The sequence below is a fragment of the Anoplopoma fimbria genome, chromosome 14, assembly GCF_027596085.1.
Source record: "Anoplopoma fimbria isolate UVic2021 breed Golden Eagle Sablefish chromosome 14, Afim_UVic_2022, whole genome shotgun sequence".
Taxonomy (NCBI): Eukaryota; Metazoa; Chordata; class Actinopteri; order Perciformes; family Anoplopomatidae; genus Anoplopoma; species Anoplopoma fimbria.
The window spans coordinates 17,571,561-17,591,553 of record NC_072462.1 but is presented as its reverse complement, the minus strand read 5'-3'; the positions used below and the strand labels follow the sequence as shown (position 1 = coordinate 17,591,553).

The following is a 19,993-nucleotide window of genomic DNA, read 5'->3' as shown; positions in this document are numbered from 1 at the left end:
GTGTGAGCGAAAAAATATCAAGTCTAGAGAACCCCCCCCCCCCCCCCTCTCTGATAGATTGGAATGAGTATCTCTGGGAGACAAATGCATTTCCATAAACGCTGTAATTTTCCATTTCCTCTAACTTTAAAGAGATCAATTTGCTTCATAAGGAAACCAAAACCCAAACATTGGAGTTGATTTTGTGCAATTCCTCATATGTGTCAGAAACAATAAGGAGTAGCTGACTTCCATTACGCTACTGTGCAGAGAGAGAGAGGCAATACAGATGCTAATCTTGTTTATGTTATTGACACGCATACAGGAAACATCCACTGATGCAAATACAAACACTCACAAGCTGAGTACGCTTTGGATGCACAGGAAAACTCAATGAGCTCCATAATCAACATCCTCCTATGCATGTGTGTATCAATAATGAAACACACACACACACGTGTATATATATTGTTCTACTGCTGCTAGTGACAAACTTATTTTTGGTTTGATGTAAGCAATAAAAGCGAGAGGGACAAAAAAAAATGGAAGAGGACACAGAGAATAGGCAATTGAGCCGAAGGGGAAGACTGGGGAGAAGAGTTTGAGAAAGAGTTGGATAGGATCTACAGAGACCAGAGGAAAATAAGAAACTTAGGAGAACAGAAGATGAGAAAAAAGCCTCACGGAGAAGAAAAATCGACACAGCCCACACGGAGAACAGAGTGGCCTGACCCTGCTGCTGGTAAGAGGGAAGAACGAAGACGCGGGGCGGCGAGGTGGGGAGGAGGGGAGGTGAGAGGGGAAGAAAAGATAGACCAGGACTTCAGAGAAGGAGATCGGGAAGAGGTAAAAGCCAGCCCGGTTTGCTCTTAAAGTGAAGAACAAAAAGCAAAACTGTAGGAAGCAAGAAGAAAAGTGACAAGGTCGGACTACATCCCCATGTCTGAATGTGCAGCACCATTCCTATGTGCCATACAAGATTTGACAGATGAAGTAACCAATGGATGATGGTTCTGATGGATGACGGGTAAAACAGGAATACTGTGACATGTTCGGTTAAGTTGTTTTTTTTAAATCTCAAGGCTCCACAAAAGAGAAACTGAAGGGAGAAAAGCACCATCACAACTTAATCCGTGGTTGCGCTCCTACAGGGATCTAAAATCTACAAAAAATTCATGGGACCTAAAATGAATTCCGTATATCTGATAATCAGAGTTTTTGACATTTAGTCATTGAAGGTCATCACTGCAGTGTTAACACTGGGGAGTCGTTGTTGGAGAGCGAACAGGTGCAGAGATATCATTATAGGATTAACTTTTATTACTAATATCATGTGAATGGTTGTCAGCCCTGCGATAGTCGGGGGACCCGTCCAGGGTGAACCTGCCTTTGACCAGTGTCAGCTGGGATCGTCTGTAATTCTACAGTTATTACAGAAATGTTTTAACAAAATACCTAGGGGAAGCAGAACCAGATGCGAATGTCATTTGTTTTACAGGTATTGGACAACTTAATGGGAAGTTAAGCAATCACCAGGTAAAAAAGTGACTGCCCGGCCCTGGAGCTCTAACCCAAGGTGTAGACTGCTCTGAGTAATCGTTATCATTGTCACTCACTCTGATGAAAAATGAATTGTGATTTACTTTGCAGGGTTCGCAGCATCATGAAACAGCCAATGGCTTCATTAAACTGCAGATTTACACGCTAACATTTCTGCTTCTGTCTCCTGTTTTCAATCAACCTCCGTCCTTGTATTCTTTCACCTCTTATGCCTATGGCCAAGTCTTGAGAATAAGCACTTAACCTGCTCTCCTCTTATCGATCCAACAGCTCGTCTTTTCAGTTTCCCCAGCTCTTGTCTCCAGGATGTGAATCATAACCCTTTTTAATAGTTACCTCTGTCTTTTTTCCTCTCCTTTCCTCTCACTGCTCTTTGCCCTCACTCACTCCTTTTGTCCTTATTTTCACCTGGATATCTAAATCATGACAATGTCTCCGTTCTTTCGTAGCCCTCTTCCCTCCCTCCATCCTTCTTTCTTTTCAGTTTCCCCACCTCTTGTCTCCAGGATGTGAATCATAACCCTTTTTAATAGTTACCTCTGTCTTTTTTCCTCTCACTGCTCTTTGCCCTCACTCACTCCTTTTGTCCTTATTCTCACATAAATTTCTAAATCATGACAATGTCTCCGTTCTTTCGTAGCCCTCTTCCCTCCCTCTATCCTTCTTTTCAGTTTCCCCACCTCTTGGGTCCCTGGATGCTGATCATCCCCATGTCCTCGGAGTGGTCTGTCAGCTGGCAGTTGAAGCCTTGGTCCTGAAGAGTTGTTCTGATGTGGTTCCAGTTGTGTTCTGCTACACCGCCTCCGATGGCCAGGTAGTATGCATCACCTGGAGCAAAGGAGGGAAAAGGAAATAAATAAACAGTGATTATGGGGAGAATGACAGAAGCATTGACGGTGAACCATCAGATAAATACTGACAGGAAACTTACGCAGAACGACAAATAGAGCAGCACATAAATTGAAAGCTACCTCAAAATACAAGAGAAGATAGAATGATAGGTAGAAGAATAAAATAGTGAATACAGCAGATATACAATATTGATAAATACTAGGAGACAGGACAATAAAAAAAAACAGTTACCTAAAAAATAAGATACAACACAATGACAGACAGACAGATAAAATACCATAGTTAAAATGACAAAAACACGACAGTGATTGAATGATACAGAGAAGAATGAAATAACAGAGAGAGAAATCACTCAGTACAGCAGACAGATATGAAAACAACACACTTTCTCCGTTTCTCACCGTTGGACTGTGGTGCCAGTGGCAGGTTGGCATCTCCAGGCTCCAGTCTGCTCACAGTCAAGTCAGCCTCCGTCCCTCCTCCTTTATTCAGCATGCAGGTATACACAGTGGAGCCTGAAACCCACACAAACCATGAATTCATGTCGCGAACTTTATAGGCCAATTTAAAGTGTGCAGTCCCTTGAAACAATACATACGGAAATCCAACAATAAAAAAGGAACCCGAATTTGAGGTCAATCTTCAGTTTGTAACTGATTCTTTGTGAGGTATCCAGTTTGTAAGTTTTTGTGTGTCTCTGTATGTGCGTATGCCTTGCCGCCCCCCCTGCCTGTGAATTAGAATAGACATTTTTTTTATTAACTCAAGTGCTACTTGCACTTTAGGGGCAACAAGTATACATTTCTGACTAAGACATGTGAACCAGGTCTTTATGTAAAATAGTTGTGACTGAAATACAAACCTCATCAAAGCTAAGAACATCACTTAACAAAACACAGTCATTATGAGAATATCATCAAAATACTTTCCCAGTGAATGAAGTGTGTATCTAACTACGAGGCGAAAAAAAATACTAACATTCCCGTCATCCGTTGGCCAAAGGAGCTGACAGCTACACTGACATGCTAATACGTGGCTGTTACCCAGTCCATCATCCATTTGAATGACTGTTTCAGTTTCATTCTGTCACTGGTATTACAGAAAACGGTGTGTAAATGTGTTAGCGAAGCACTGGTCGCCCTGCTGAGATTTTTAATATTCTCGGGGCAAGTGTGACGGCTATAAGTGGTGTAAGTGAGAACTGGGCGCAAAAAGGAGAGAGTGATGGACAAACTGAGAATGGAGGTCACACAATGTGTCATCTAAGATGTCGAAAAAGCTTTTGAGCAAATACCTTCGTAGGTGGGGTGAGATATTGTCATACTCAGTGAAAGGATAATAAAGTGTAAGTAGATGTTAGCACAAAAATAGCATAGGCTGCAGAAAAAAAAAATACCAGCTGTGAATGTTTACAGTAGCAATAGATAAATAGTTGTTTGCTTTAACTTGTACTTTTTGATTGTAAATGTTGAACAACAGAAGTAACTGTGGAAAACAAAGTGTGTCGCATGTTGTTGGTAGTTTCTAGGCTCTGAAAAGGAAGCGATACAGTTGTATTTAATAACACTTGAAAACTTTAGGGGGGAAATATTGTCTGTTCGCATTCTAAAGGATTATTCCAGCAATTTAGTGTTTTTTTAATCTGAAGAGACTTAAAATGCGTCTTAAAATAATACTGATCAAAATTGATACACCAGAGGCTGTGGTATTCTGAATGCCGTAGGGACTTTAACATTTGCTGGATTTTACATTCTTGTATACAGTACCAGTCAAATATTTGGACACACCTTCTCATTCAATGGTTTTTCTTTATTTTTATTTTTTTCTACATTGTAGATTAATATTGAAGACATTCAAACTATGAAGGAACACATATGGAATTATGTGGTAAACAAACAAATGCTCAACAAACCAGAATATGTTTTATATTTTAGATTCTTCAAAGTAGTTGAATGAGTAGGTGTGTCCAAACTTTTCACTGGTACTGTATATCTGTCTGTATGGGCCTCTGACAAATATAATCCAAGTTTATGTATTTTTTTTCTTTTGTTGTGATTCCCCCTCAGATTTAAATGTACACATGGCGCTATATAAAACTTATTCGGGACATTCTACTTTATCTATTTAAACAAATGGTTTTAAGCATTCAACATGTTTCATATGCTTTTAAATGACTCTTCTTGCCCTGTAGAGTCACCTTTAAATTATAATTTCATGTCTATTCATATTCATGTTTTTTTTTCCATTTTCCTTGTAACAAGGAAATTTGACACATAAGAAAGTTGTAATTTGATAATGATGTTATTGATCATTTGATATACACTGACATTCAAAAGTTTGGAATCACCTGTTATAAGCAGCCACACCTGTCAGTTTGTTGATTTTAAAAAGTTCCAGAAAAAATATTTTAAGAGACCATAAACTGGCATTTACTGTTAATGGTATTTGAGATTTTGTGGAATAGTGGACTGTTATGCTCACTTGTTGGCATCTTGTTTAGTCTCCCTATCCATGTATCTGCCCTCTTCATTCTGTCAATCTTCTCTCCCATCTGTCTGTGCATGTGTGTGTGTGTGGGTGTGTGTGTGTGTACGTGTGTGTGTGTTCTCGCTGCAGCAGACTGACCTGGCTTCTTGTTGACATCAGCGGTGAACAGCCAATCAGCCGCCTTCTTGGCATCTGGTCCAGTGAGATAGAACTTTCCAAAGTAGGACATGTCAAACACTGCCACACCATGTCTACACGAGAGGCACTCACTCTTAATCTGCAATAAAAGAAAAATTAGAATTTCAGACTTCAAGTTGCAGTTTTACATCCACGTCTGTCCAAAATGTTGTCACTTCATCATTCGTCATCATCATTTTATCCTATTAACATTCGTGTGAAATTGTCATTATTATCAAATGAATACTTGAGCTATGGCCAAACAAGTCATTGTGAGGTGATGATGACCTTTGACCACCAAAATCTAACCACTTCGAGTCCAAGTGGACGTTTGTGCTAAAATTTGATATAATTCCCTCCAGGCGTTCCTGAGATATTACGTTCACAGCAATGGACCAGACGGACCGCTGAACGTACTGCAGACAGACAACCCAAAAACATGTCTCCTGCCATGGCTGTCGACGGTGCAAAGGCATAACAATACAAGACAAACATCCAATTAACACAGACCCTGACTTTAAATAAAGACATCTTCCTCTCTTTGCCAAACATGACATTTCTAAGATATTTGGAGCCACATCCTTGAAGCAAACATTCATCACTGTAACATTAAAGTGAAAACTAATTAAGAGATTTTTGACATCAAGGTTGGTAATTCTCCCCTTGCAATCTGTTTTTTGAGCTGCTGTGTTGGTTTGGTATGCACTTTTTATGCACCATAAACCTCACTAACTGTTCTTCCATCACTGTCTGTTGTCCATGATTGTCATTTCCCATGAGGACGCATGTTCCCCTTTTCTCACGGGAGCCTTCAGAGAGCGTTCACACTCATCTGTCGACCCTGACTTTTTTTTGGCCCGTAAGCGTTTGACAAAACAGGAAGTTGCATTTAATTTGATGACATTGTTCAACTTTATAACACACATGATCACACACATATGTTTACGCTTGGTATCTTACCACGTCATGATGTGGAGGGAAGTCAAAGGTGTACTCTTTTCCCAGCAATTCGTTGTATTTGTAGTTCACGTTCTTCTTTACGTCGTAAGCCCCGTAGTAATCATATTCTTTAAGCTTTGCAATAACAAAGACAAACAAATAGTTAGTGTCTAATGAATCATCAGCGTCTCCATGTGCTGAGCAGGACAAAACATTGGGCCAGATACTGTGTCAGTGTCATCCGTTATTGGCAGTCGGTTTTTTTTCAACAGCAAGCCTTGTGGAACAAATTTGCATCTCAAGTGTTTATGTCGTTCCAAGTGCTTATTGTCAATATGTATGTTGTAAATAAATCATTAGAGTAAACGTGCTTGTGCACAGTATGTGTTTGTAGAGTCTCACAGGAGCGGGCCCTTCTTTGTTGAACCAGCCAGGTCTTTCCCAGCCATGTCTCTCCTGGAACACACAGCCCTGCTCCGTCAGCACCTAAAACAAACAAACACACACACAAACAAACACAGAGGTTAAACCAGTAGAGAAAATACACAGCTGAGAATGTTAACTATTTAGCGATTACCTTTGAATCATTGCACGAGAACATTAGCCAAAGTTGGGAAAATGGGGGTGTTTTTTAATTAAAAACATATATTCACAGAATTGCACTGTCATACATTTAATCTGATAGTCAGCAATTTCACTCTTCACATCTACAGTATTGATCCCATCAATTGCCAAAGCAATCACAGCGGCTGAGTCTTGCTCATTCTAACTGCTGCTTTTAGGCAGCACTGACTGATTTTTATTTATTTTCAGGGCAGCATAACAAGATCCAACTACAACAAATTAACTGGCCTTCATGTTTATTATCAACCTAGCGTGAGGAATTGATGAGAATCAAAGATCAAACTGTATTTTTAGGGCAAACTGTTGCAAATATAGTTCACTTGTTAATTCTTGATTTCTTGACTGGTGTTGAAATAAGATATTTCAGCGCTCGCCACCCTCCTTGTTAAAACTGACAGTCGCCCACAGTTAGTAGGTATGTTCTGCTATGCTCTCCTCCTAGCAGGCAGCTAGCTGTCTCATGCCAAAACTTCCCACACCGAGCTATATTTACCATCCGTGATACCGAGGTGGAGAAAACGTGTGAGCAGCAGTGTCAGAGACGGACGGTTGTGTGCTCTGAAATAAGCTTGTATTTCTTCCTAAAAGCAGACAGTCTCATTATTTATTTATAAGGACAGCTAGTCAAAGACCTTAAGTATCTCTTGGCCATAATACATGGAGTCGTGATTAGGAACAAGAGCCACAATGGTGAACAAAAACCACATTTGAAAAATAATAATTAGACCTTTTCTGTCTTTTTTCCTTCTTCGATCTACCACCTGCCTACATTTATCTGAGGCTCTCCAACAGAGGCAAGGCTAGTTGCTAGGTGATGGCCCCCCGACGAGTGATTAGCAGGGGTCTAATGGGCTTGCAGCCGAGGGTTGGACCAACCCAGTCTCACAGGGACTGTGGTCTCCTTCGAGCTGCAGTCTGTCTACCTGAGAGCAGTTATTTGTGTCTTTTCAGTGTCTTAATGGTACAGAGGATGTGCCACAGCTGCATGCTGACGCAATCTATTGAGCCTTTGAAGTGTCAATCAGCTTATATGTTTTACATTGGATAAAGGATTTCATTTTTTTCAAATTACAAGCGGTCTAAACGGTACAAGGATTTGCTGATTAGCAGGATAAATGTGATAAAACTGCTCTTCTTGAGAGTCGATGCAGATAGTGGCTTTTATAGTACGCCGCTGGTGTGTGGTCTTTAGAAAGAATTGTTCCGGTGCTTTGACGTTCAACATACGAGTGTGTTGCTCTTAAGAGGGATGGAGCTCTTTTATAAACCCTCGGAGAACTAAAGACCTTGACAGTGATATTTGCATTATGCTATAAGCAACGGTTTGTGTTGTTGATTATTTTGAATTCTATTTACATTTTTTTTGTGATCAAAATAATAAATCAGATAGTAATGATTTCAAAACATAATAAGACGTTTTTCTTCATAATCTAAACATTCATTATGGAGACACAACTTACTAACTGAAAAAAACATTTAAAAAGTTGCCATCCCTTCATGTCTTTGCTCATTCTGTACAACATCTTAAAAAAGCCCTTCGGGAAATCTGGTAAATTATGCATGAAACGTGTCAGGGAAGTTTAATAAAACAAGCTGTAAGTAAGCAGTAGGCATGATATACAAAACACATTGACAACATTGCTAATGCAATCTGTGTGACAGTAATCTGTCCTGAAAGAATGCCTGCATGCGTGAGCGGGGTAGAAATTGCAACAGTTAAAAGGTAAATGAAGTCTGGAACAGGAAAGCGAGGCTAAGTGGGTCATTAATGCATAAAATATGGCGGCGAGGCCCATTAAGAGTTTGTGTTGGGCTATGGAGAGAAAGGAAGCTGAAAGGCATCCGAGACCAAGCTAAGAGTATCATTTCTAGTCAAGTTGGCAAGGAACGCATTAATAAATGTAGCTGCTGGGGATAAGTTACACTGCTAACTACAGTATGCCTGAGCCTGAATCAGCTATTCCAGTAAACACACAGAGCACTGACAGAGATGGAGTCAGAGTTTGACAGATGATATTTTTGCAAGCACTTGCGTCACCAGTTATTCAGGACTAGCTTGGCATAATACCCAATGATTGAAATGGAAGCATACACACAGTTGTTCTACATCCCCATTTGCAACACAAATCAGATTTTCAGCATCAGCGACTGAAGTGAACTCAGTTCAATGCCCTACGCAAATTCTTGCACACATAAACATTGAAGCATGCACAACATGGGGATCCAGCTGCATCGTTTATATGTGGATATTTAGTGTCTCAATCATCCAATCAGATGCTGCGATTCCTGAGGTTAAGGGAGGGAAAGAAAGTGCAGCACCTTTTTTTTCTCTCTCACAAAATACAGATTGGAACGAGAACAAAGACGGTGACAACTGCAGGAAGAGAGAGAGGGAGAAGCAGACATTAAGTATGAATAGGAGAGGAAATTGTGTTGAGAAAGATGTCAAAAGAGAGAAGATGAGAGACATATGAGTGAAGGCCGTGGGAAGATGCATGGGAGAAGAAGAAAAAAAAAAACAGAAAAAGGAGTGGAATGAAAGGCTCAAGGAGAAAGACGAGAGAAGCAGTGAGTCATACAACCTCTAAAAATATAGGAAGTGATCAAAGATGACTGGTCAGGTTATATGGCAGCGAAGATGCTACTGTGCCTTTAAGAGGTGAACTGGTTTCATCTATGTTAGGAAACCTCGTCGATATGGGTCCAGAAAGTTGCCCCCCAGCTATGCTCAAGCCAAAGGTGTCTGGAAGTCTAAATCCTGAGAGATACACAACACTGCCTCCACTTTTTTACAAAAAGTAGAAGCCCTGTTTACCTAACTGAGAGTGCTTCAACAGAGCCAAGGTTATGCTTAATGTTTAACCGATCGGGGAAAAATATATATACATGAATAAGGTTTCATAACATCTCAGGGAGAGGCGACGGGATACGAGAACATTTTTGCTTTAAATTGACTAATCAGACTTTACTTCTTTAATATATAGACACAAACACTGTGTACTGTGTTTATTTGTAAATTCAGGATATTCAGGAAAAAATAAAAGGAACATCCTTCATTCAATATAAAAGGGACAGACAAAATAACAAAAGAATAGCCTTTGTGTGTATTGTCTGTTATCTTCGTATAAAATGTTTAAAAATGAATGAATAGTTCATAGTTCTTCTCATTCCTCTTTTCTATTATTTCTAGGGTAATAGTTGTTAGATGTTAAGAGGAGGAGAAAGAAAAAAGTCTTTGCTAATAAACCTGTGGTGACTCATCAAACCACAGTTGAAAGGAGCGTGACTAACTCTGCAAGAAAGACGCACATCAGGGTTGTTTTCCTTGAACTCAAGAAATGCACTGCATACAACTGCTCAACTACCTGATGAAAAGGGTCCTTCCTCATGTTCCGGCTGGCCAGCGGCTCATCAAAGGGGAACACCACAGAGTAGTTTTTTGCATACGACTCGTGGCTCCTCTCTCTGATCCAGCTTGCGTTGTCTGTCAGCGAGTTATGGAACCGCCTGAGACAGGAGGGAGAGGAAATTCAAAAGATTAACGCTCATTAAGAGTCACAATCACTCAGACGTCATTCAAACTTAATTATTCTGGTCCCTGCTGTCCTTTGATAAAATGCAGAACAGAAACTTAAAACCATGTTGTGCTTAATAGAGTGGTGGCATACCTATGAAGCCTCCTGTGATCACTGTCTCCGCTCAAATACTTTTAATTTCCCCCACTGTAGGTTTGTATTCAGACTTAGTGTGCATTGATGTACCTGATGTCGTAACCATACATATCCTTTTCAGGGCGGCCATGTATGATCCAGTGAGCCAGCTCTCTACCGCAACCACCTCCCAGCATCATGCCTGAGAAAAACACACACACAGAAACTGTTATGAAAAGCATCTCAAATTCACATGTTAACTAATGCCAAAACAAGTAGTCAATTAATAAAAAGGTTAATAATCGATAAAGTAATTTAAGAAAATTCCCCCTTCTGGTTTACGAGGTGCCAATGACAACAGTGGAGCCACTAAAGAAGACTATCAGTAAGTTTCTCAGTTGCGGTTGGAGCTTACTGACTTCAAAGTCATGTCATGGCAGGAATCATTATAAAGACAGGAAGGAAGTGGCGGACAGAGGAAGCTGTCAACAAAGCGGAGGCACGGCTGTGGCACAACATCTTGGTGGGCACTGTGGCGGGCAGGACTTGGTCATTTTTTTCCTAAAACACCTTATGGCAAAGCCAGTGGAAAGGAGAAGCTAGAACTGGGTCAGGATGAGAAACGTGCAGAGGCAGAGGAAGATGCAGAGGAAAAGGAAGAACGGTATATCAAGATGGTCAGCATGTACAAAGAAGACACCTGGACCAGATGGGAGCATGAGGAACCTCGCAAGATCACCTGGACAGAGCTCTGGAGGGCCAAACCAATGCGCATTAAGTTTCTTATTCAAGAGGAGGGGCACCTAGAAGCATTTAGTCAGTTGCTGCCCAAACGCATTGAGGGGAGTTGGGTGCCGGGGCTTTTCTAGCCATTTGCTTCAGGACACTCTCAAACTCCTCGGAGTAAAAAAAACAGAAGAGTCACCAAGAACATTCCGGAGGGTGCTGAAAAGGCCTCGCGGAGGCTGTGGATCCGGAAGGGGAATCCGTGGAGCAGGGCCAAACTCGGACACAAGTCTAGGGCAGATCACCCCCAGCTGGGTCACCAGGGCGAGGGTGTCTGATGATTAAAGACCCGAAACCCCCCCTATGACCCCAGGTTCATAACTGAAGACCTGTCCAAGTAGCACCAAAAGGTGTACTCTACAACTGAATAAATCAAAAAGGCTATATTTGCTGTTTCTATCTATTATTCTTGAATGTCAGTTTTTGATTGAATATGTTTGGGTTTTGGTTTAGGGCAGCAACTAACAATTATTTTCACTATCCATAAATCTCTATTTGAATAATCATTTAGTCGATAAAATGTCAGACAAAAGAGGAGAAATTACAGACAAATTAGATGCTAATGAAAATGATTGTTAGTTGCAGAATCATAAACAGTTTGTCACAGATTACCAGGCACACGTTAGGAAATGAGAGTGGAAAATCTGAACAAAAGCCCCGGACCTCTCCTCCATTCTCGCTCTCTCTGATTGCCTGTCTGGAGGACTGTGAGTGTGTCTCATTAATTAGGAGCCTCTATATGTCATATGACCTACAGAGGATTGTTTTGCCCTTTGCGCCATAATTTGACCCTTGCTCACAGCTGCCCCTGAGCAATCTGACCTCATCAGCTGAACCTTACAGCTGCAGCTTTGTTTTTTTTTGTTTTTCAACCCGACCAACAAACAACGCTGGCAATTCAATATTTTAAACCATCCGGTCCCAAAACTGCTGGGTTAATGAGCTGCTCCCTTTTAGCAACCCCCGTCTTGTGTTGTTTTGCTGGTAATTTGCATGCATTGCGTGCACGCTGTGTGCGCGTATACACACACACACACACACACACACACAACATGAATATGCAACAGCACGATCAGTATGTCCTTGCATCCCTCCTTCTCCATCTCTCACAGTGTGCCTTCTCCCTTCATCAGTCATCGCTTCACTCAGCTGCAGACACTGTCACTCCGGGCCAAGCCTGGATGGATGTTTGAATGGCGGGATGGGTGGATGGATGGATGGATGGATGGATGGATGGATGGATGGATGGATGGATGGATGGATGGATGGATGGATGGATGGATGGATGGGAGCAAGGGTAGAAAGACAGAGGGAGGAGGGTGGACAACCAACAAGGCGAGGTGGCAGTGATACATTTCACCAGAGATAAGTACACTGATGTGTGAGCGAGTATCTACGTGTGAACCCTTAGGCTCGTGCTTCCACTCATCTTATCGTCCCTCCTCTTTGCCACTGTACATCCCCTCCACTTCCCCACTGTCAGTTTCTCGCTCTATTACTGTTCGTTTATGCTGTGCAAACATTTGTTCCTGTGTATGTCATTATCCAGCACTCCCTGTCCTCCTGTATTGCTCTCAAAGTATTTTTAGATAGTTTCCCTCTCCCTTTCTTCTGATATTTACAGTGATGATGCTAGTGAATCAAAAAACGCTTTGAAAGAGGGAGAATACATGCATGATTATATTTATCCTTCTCTACTTTTGTAGCCTTGTAAAAATGTTGTTTCGCATGGGAAAAGACATTAAGACATCTCGGTCAAAGCAGTGATCATTTAAAGTCGTACATCAATTGCACTATTGACCTGAGAAATTGTTCAGAATTGAACGGTAGGTCACATGTTCTGGTCGTTCAAGTCACTGGGTAACTTTTGGGTGTAGACTCCCCGAGGCAGTCTCCTAAATCTTTGGTGGGACAGTATAGCCTAGCCCCATAATTGCTCTCTTTAGGGTGTCTCCGTCAGAAGAACATCTTACTGCTCTCCAGACAAACACTATAGCATTAATAACATTTCTGTCCTGAGGCTAACTCTTCTGCAGTGGAAGTCAGTGAAAACTCCCTCGTTTAGACACTGCGTCAATGAAGCACTCTTTAGCATTCTGAAAGAGGAGTTGAGATATAATTGGAATAGCTCCCGGGATAGATATATCAAAACCTGGGCCCTAATTTATAGAATTTGTTGAAAGAACACTCTTGGCTTAATGTCATTTGCCAGAGATATCTAGATGGATCAAATGATGCATAAGGTTGAAGTTCTTATTCTAAAAATTGCTAAACAATAATCGCACAATGCATCTCATTTTGTTAATGTAAAGATATACTACCATAATACCTATAAAGGTGCTTAGTATTATGATTATCAGTAACATGGTGATATAGTTAAGAGGTGCAGAAGTTTAAAGCAATTAGAGAACCATAATCAGAATGAATGAATGCCCTCAAAGTTCATCATGATGGTTTTGACACTAAGAAAAAGTAACTTAAGGTTGCTAGGTAACAAATACAACTTCTACAAGTAAGCAGAGTTACTGATTGCTTGGAAACCAGAGTGAACTCCAGCAAGTTAAAACAAAACAACCGGAGGCTCTAAAAGTTACCCAGCACTCAGTGATGGATATTTTAAATGTGAATCTGTCAACTTTGACCCCGTGGTTTATGAATAACCCCACTTCTCTTGCGCTGCCTTGAGCCAAATAAGCTGTGTGAGTCCATGTGTGTGCATGTGTGCATGTGTGATGGAGTGAAAAGGAAAGAGGAGTTTTCCCGTGCCAGAGGGACGAATAGGCGGAGGGAAGAAAGAGAGACATCTGTCAATAGAGAAGGGAAAAGGGGACAGCATGAGGAGAAGACATTGTTGAGCTCCTGCTGTGATAAATCCTAGGATGTTTTCTTTGGGTGTGTGCATGCTGAGTTCATGTGTGTGTGTGTCAGGCAAGGGAAGGCGTTAGGAATATCCTTGCTGTGCATGGCTAGTGGAAAATCCTTAATTATAAAGTCACTGCTACCAGGTGTGATATATCGCGATGCTGGGCCCATTTCAATGAGCTCGCTACCAGCATGACGCATCAAAACTAGAGTACGAGGGGACTGCAATATTTTATCCACCTCCATTTAGATAGGATTGTTACATTTTTATTTGCATAAAGTAGGAGAAAAAAAAAAAAATAGAGCATGGGTTGAAAGAGGGATGTCTTCATAGCATAATTTATCAATACGCTATTTTTTTTGATATATCATTTAAACTATGACTGACGAAAAATTGTGTAAAATGTCCATTACAATTTCCAAGCGATTGATGTCTTCAATCGCTTGTATTACTCTGACTAACAGTCCCGGACTCAAAAATATTAAATTTACAATGACACATAACAGAGAGAGTCAGCATACCTTCACATCGGAGACATTGGAACCGGCATATTTGGCTTTAGTCAACAAAAAAAAAAACTAATATGTTCAGCACAGCGTAAAACCATAAACAATACAGGTCCAATCAATAGGTCATGGGGCAATATGTACGAGGTATAAAAGCTACCAACAGCTCAGGGACAGCAAACTGTGTGTGAGCCCTTGTTAACGTGGTAATAGATTACAAGATACTTACTGACCTACAAGCAGGCTGATGGACAGAGTTTCTCGTGGATAAGTGTTCGGGGAATAAGAGAGTAAGGGAGAATGTGCTCAACAGCAACAAGAATCAATCAGCAGTTTGCCTCAGACGTACAAAAACTACAGTTCTAAAGCAGAAAGCTACAGATAAGGAAGGTGTGTGTGTGTGTGTGTTAGTTATGTGTGAGTGTTGGAACCACTGATTGCTCACTCATTAGAGCACCAACCTCTTGTCTTAACAACTTTAGAGCTCGACCCTGTGGTCTTTTGCTCTTATGCAGAAAAAAAAAGCTTTCTCTCAAGCGTCTGAGATTACTTTACCCTTTACGCCCCCTCTCTCTATGTTTTCAGACTGATGAGATACTCACATTCCTGCCTGTCTAATGTCAAAGGTAGGCTCATCTAAGAGTGAAGTAATGGAGTGACTTGGGTTGTTGTTGTTTGTGTTTGTGTGTGTGTGTGTGTGTGTGTGTGTGTGTGTGTGTGTGTGTGTGTGTGTGTGTGTGTGTGTGTGTGTGTGTGTGTGTTCTCTATGGATAAAGTTCTCCATTATTCATTTGTATGGGAGAGTGTCCACAGAGATCGGCCAAGGCTGGGTCAAAGTATGGGTAAAAACACTCTTCGGCCATTTCTCCGTGCTCGTTTTTGTCCTGCTTATACTGCCATGAATTGAAGATTGCTTTGATCTTCCTAGCTCTAGCATGTCATGGTTCCCTCAAGGGAGAGCTCTACACCACAAAGTATTTGAAAGCACACAACTGTGAGTGATACGTAGCATTTGTTTAAGATGTCCATGCGCTCTGACCGGAGATGTCTTTACACTCTGTCGTCCTTGTGCAGCCCTCATTTAACTCCCTCCCTTTTTCTTTTTTTAAATCGTAAAATTCTTCCCCCGTTCGTTCTTCAGTCTTTTTTGTTGTCTCTGCAGCACTTACCGGCACTGTTGAAGCCACAGCCGAGGAAGAAACCTCTGACCTCTGGGGCTTCTCCCATCAGCGGTTTGTGATCAGCTGTGAATGATTCTGAAAATAGACAGCGAGAGGAACTTTTTTTAAAGAGAAAGTGGCAACACATGTAACAAACACAAACTTACCAATGAGGTGACATTATTTCCCCATAAATGACTTTTACTTTTTGTAAAAGACGAGTCACTTTGATTTAGTTTTGCTTATGTCTCACTGGTCTTAACTGTGCTATAAATGGTTGTTAGCTATTTGTTGTTAGCTAATTTATGCTGCCGTTTTGGCGGAAAATAAATAATTTACTAAACTAGCCGCAAATAGCTAGTCTCAATGTAAGGCTAGCTGCCTTCTAAAGCCCAATTTCTCATACTATAATTTACACACGCTAAAATATGTACACGTGATTTCACTCTCCCTCAGATACATACTCACACACAGATGTGTAAGGATGCTCAGACACATTCAAATACCTCCAGAGTATGCCAAAAGAAAATATGTTTAACCTTTCACTTAGCCTGATCTGCTTAACTGTAACTACAACCTTTATCCTAAACCAACCTTTTACGTGGTATAAGGACATACGTACTCATGGAACTCTTAACACTCGGATCCTGGTTGAGATTTATGCTCTCTCCCAAAATAATTGGTTGAGGGCTCAGTAAGCTCACTATGAAAATTCAACGCTCGTTGGGTGTACTTATCATTTAAACACAAAGCTTGAAATGAAACAAAAGCCAGCCTGAAAGCCAGATTCACTGCCGAGGAGATGCTCTGAAACAGCTCTGATGAAATCTCCATTTTTATCTCCATTTCATCTGAGCTTCATCTCCCTCTGAACTTCAGTCTTTCTTAGCCTCCAGCCTTCAATCATTTTTTCCTTCCATCAGTTTGTTTTACATTTCTTACATTTTGATGGTTTCTGCTATTCTCTACATTTCATCTCTCCTTCTTTACATCTCTACTTATGTATGTTATTTCACTCTGTGAATCACTACTATCGCAAATTCAATTTTCTTTCTATTCATGCTTTGCAGATTATTTCTGTCTTTCCCATATTTCTGTGTTTTCCATCTTCCTCTGGTCATTCATGTGTGTGTGTATTTGTGTAAATGTATGTTTCAGGTGTCACTTGTTTCACTTATTTCTCTGCAAACAGCTGCATCACACTATGATGATGAAAAATCCAATTCATTCCTGTAACTCTTCAGGCTGCACAGCTACAGACCGGCTCACTCAACCACCTCGTCAACGTGATATTGCCTGGACGGGAAGTCAGGCTTGAGCTAATCAAATTATCTCCACAAACATGACATATAGTCCGTTAGGTTTCAGTAATCATGAGCTAATGTAGTAGTGGAGCGTTGCATGAGACATTTTACAAATGGATACATTTCAGTTTTAGATTATAATGCATCACATTTAAGAAGTGTCATGAAAGTTTGCTTGTTCCTAGCTGTAGTGCATAATGTTATGAGCAATTTGCTAGAAAGGCTTGCAGGATTTGAAGAAAAAGAACTGGTGTGTGTGAGTACCTGGTCCACAGACAGTGGACTTGATGCCAGTCTGCTCAAGACCAGGAACTCTGTTGATGGCACCCTCAATGTGTTGCATGAATACATCCCAGTCCAGGTCAAACAGGCTGAAGGCAAACTTATCAGACACCTGGGAAATAGAACACAGAAAAAGGAAATGTCAGGACTTGTTTTATAGTATTAGCAAAACACAACAGTTGAATTTTTCAAAAGCGGCTGCTCATGATTTTAAGGATCATTGGCTTCAGATTTTACATATTTTTACACAAAAATATTCCGATTTTTAAACTGGTTTCACATAGATTTTATGTTCCAAGTAAATAATGCATCTTGTTGCAAAAACACGTTGATCTTTGCAAAAAAAGCACATCTTTCACAGCCAGTAAGTGAAGAACTATTGTGAGGAAATGCAACTAAGTAAAGATTAGTACAAATAAATAAAATAAAAGGTTAGATTACAGAGTGTTGGTGTTGAAAAGTGTGTGTTTTCTACACAATTAAATTAAAAACCTGTAAAAACTTAAAAGTTATGTTTCATTTGAAAAGTTTCTGGCCACCTAACAAATGTTAGTCCAATATTTATGATCTTCAGATCATTTTCAGTCTCTAACAACTCCTGAGGGAAAATGATCTGTAGGCTTACAAGTGACATCTTTCAAATTGTTTTTTGATATAATTTGTTATCATAGCTTTAAAACCAAACTTAGTAAACTCTTTCTGTCTTGTTCATATTTCCCAAACTGAAAATCCACACTACTTCAGTGGATTGTAGGATGTTCAATATTTATGCAACACCTCAAAGTCAAAATCGTTGAGACTGATGTGCTCTTTTTCCTTGTTCTTCCTCAACACCGACCAAGTCACCACATATGACTGTAGACAGCCAACTTTCTGAGTAAGTCACACAGCACAATCCTGTAACATCTGTTGAATCGACTCTTTCTCACCAGGGAATCAACATCTGTCAAATCCCTCTCAGTTCCCTGTCCAAGCTTTAATTTGCTCCCATCTGGATCTCTGCAACTCCCTCCTTGTCAACCAAAAATGAAGCCTTTAGCTCCTACAACTCATGCCGCTCAGTGCCGACCGCCCTTGCCTTAAAATTCTCCCCTCCTACACTAATTTGACTGACTAACGGTGCTCAAATTGAAAAGTCCAGCACAACAGCTTGTGCTCTCTGATATTTTATCAGTCATGCATTTCACCTTATATCCTGGCACTGATCAGGTCACCCCTCCACTTGAACTTCTCAATCTTGATGGTTAAATTTAGAAAAAGCAGTCAGTCTCTTACTTTCAGAGCGTGACTGCATTTCTGAGTCAGTGCAGACATATCATAAAACATAAAATGTTTAACATAAGTGATTTGAGAAGTCTGCTGTTAGACAGACTTGCTAAGGGAGAAAAGACTTCCTATGGTGCTACAATTAGTTTTGATTAAGACTTAAATGTCACAGGGATGTGTGCGCTGACGGCAGCTGCTTTCATGAGAACGAAGGCTTTCTGCATTATTACCGAGCACTTACACTCAACCTAAGTATCTGAGGAGCAGTGCTCTTTGTCCTAGACACCACACTTCTCTCAATCCCTCACAAGCCATCGATCCTGCTCATCTTCACTCGGTAGGCATCCTCTATTCTCTCCGTCTCCCAGCTAATTCTCCTTTCTGTATCTCCTCTTTCTTCCTCCATTCGCCTCAAGACATCAAAGCAACGCTCAGCTGCATAATGAGAACAAAAGAAGCTGCTTCTGCACAAAGAAATCCTCTAAAATGTAAAAACCACTAAGGAGTCTGTAGACAGGCAGGCAGCCAGCCAGACGGAAAGTCATGAAGTCAGTATTATCAGTGTCCTGCAAAAACCCTGCTTGATAACTTTTATTAAAGACTGAGAGACATCTTTTGTAAATGTATTTCATCGCAAGGCTCATTCTTAAACATGAGTAATGAGTAATGAGTAATCTTTACTCGTTAATGGTATGTGTCCAGGATTGCATTGCAATGTAAGAGTACAGACTTAAAGAATAAATAAATCAATCCAAGGGGAACGCCTGAGCAGTGAAAAGTCTTAAGTGTCGATCACCAGAACAAGAAAAAGTGCAAAGATGTCTGCCGCCAAACCGGCCAGCATTGTTAACACGCTGCTCTAAAAACCTGTCCTTGAGATAAAGCACACATCCATTAAGACCAAGACCACCTGTCAATTTGAAAGCTTTTATAAAGATCATTCTCCAAAGTCAACCGCCCCTTTAAAGAGTCTGTCTGTACCTGAAACAACAGCCTGTACGATGACCTATTATACTTGCCAAAAGAGTTGTTTGAATCATTTTCCCTCATCTTCACAGCCTTTTGTGTTTTAAAAAAATGCTAAAGTTTTCTAATTCCAATGAAAGCAGTTTCATCAGTTGCAGGGCTGAGAATATAAGATTTGTTGGTTGTGCTTGAAGAGCCACTATATGGTCGTTAAAATCGATGAGTTTATTGCCTTTGGAACATGTGCTATGCTCATCAATCTTTATGTTTTGCTCAAATGGATGACAACACATTACTTCTCAAATGCGAATTTGATACCGAGCCCTGCCAACGGTACCTACCAAAAAAAAAAAACTGAACCCATTAGGCCCTTCCATTAGCGTGGAAAAACACTCATGAATAAATTTCATCAATCCATATCTATTCAGTATACCAACCTTGCCTCAATGCAACCACACGTACAGTGTATACTGTACACCGCTTGATGCATGACTTGCAATGTTGCATGCACTTTTTCTATGACTAGATGAAAGGATTATAAAACTCTTATGTTTGTACTGAATATGAAGCTAGAACCAGAATCCGGTTAGCT

The 19,993-nt window shown here is 40.6% G+C and overlaps 1 protein-coding gene across 1 annotated transcript in view; it reads right to left on the bottom strand.

The window, feature by feature from the left end:
- The window catches only part of sardh (sarcosine dehydrogenase), a 38,445-nt gene that overhangs the window by 8,582 nt on the left and 9,870 nt on the right, over nucleotides 1-19,993 (bottom strand). Inside the window, exons 9-17 of the mRNA XM_054612625.1 lie at nucleotides 17,152-17,281; nucleotides 15,593-15,679; nucleotides 10,380-10,470; nucleotides 9,984-10,125; nucleotides 6,397-6,480; nucleotides 6,016-6,129; nucleotides 5,017-5,155; nucleotides 2,793-2,906; nucleotides 2,220-2,367 (exon numbers count right to left, since the gene is read on the bottom strand). Coding sequence (XP_054468600.1) covers nucleotides 2,220-2,367; nucleotides 2,793-2,906; nucleotides 5,017-5,155; nucleotides 6,016-6,129; nucleotides 6,397-6,480; nucleotides 9,984-10,125; nucleotides 10,380-10,470; nucleotides 15,593-15,679; nucleotides 17,152-17,281 — 1,049 coding nt within the window. The remainder of the gene's footprint in view (nucleotides 1-2,219; nucleotides 2,368-2,792; nucleotides 2,907-5,016; nucleotides 5,156-6,015; nucleotides 6,130-6,396; nucleotides 6,481-9,983; nucleotides 10,126-10,379; nucleotides 10,471-15,592; nucleotides 15,680-17,151; nucleotides 17,282-19,993) is intronic.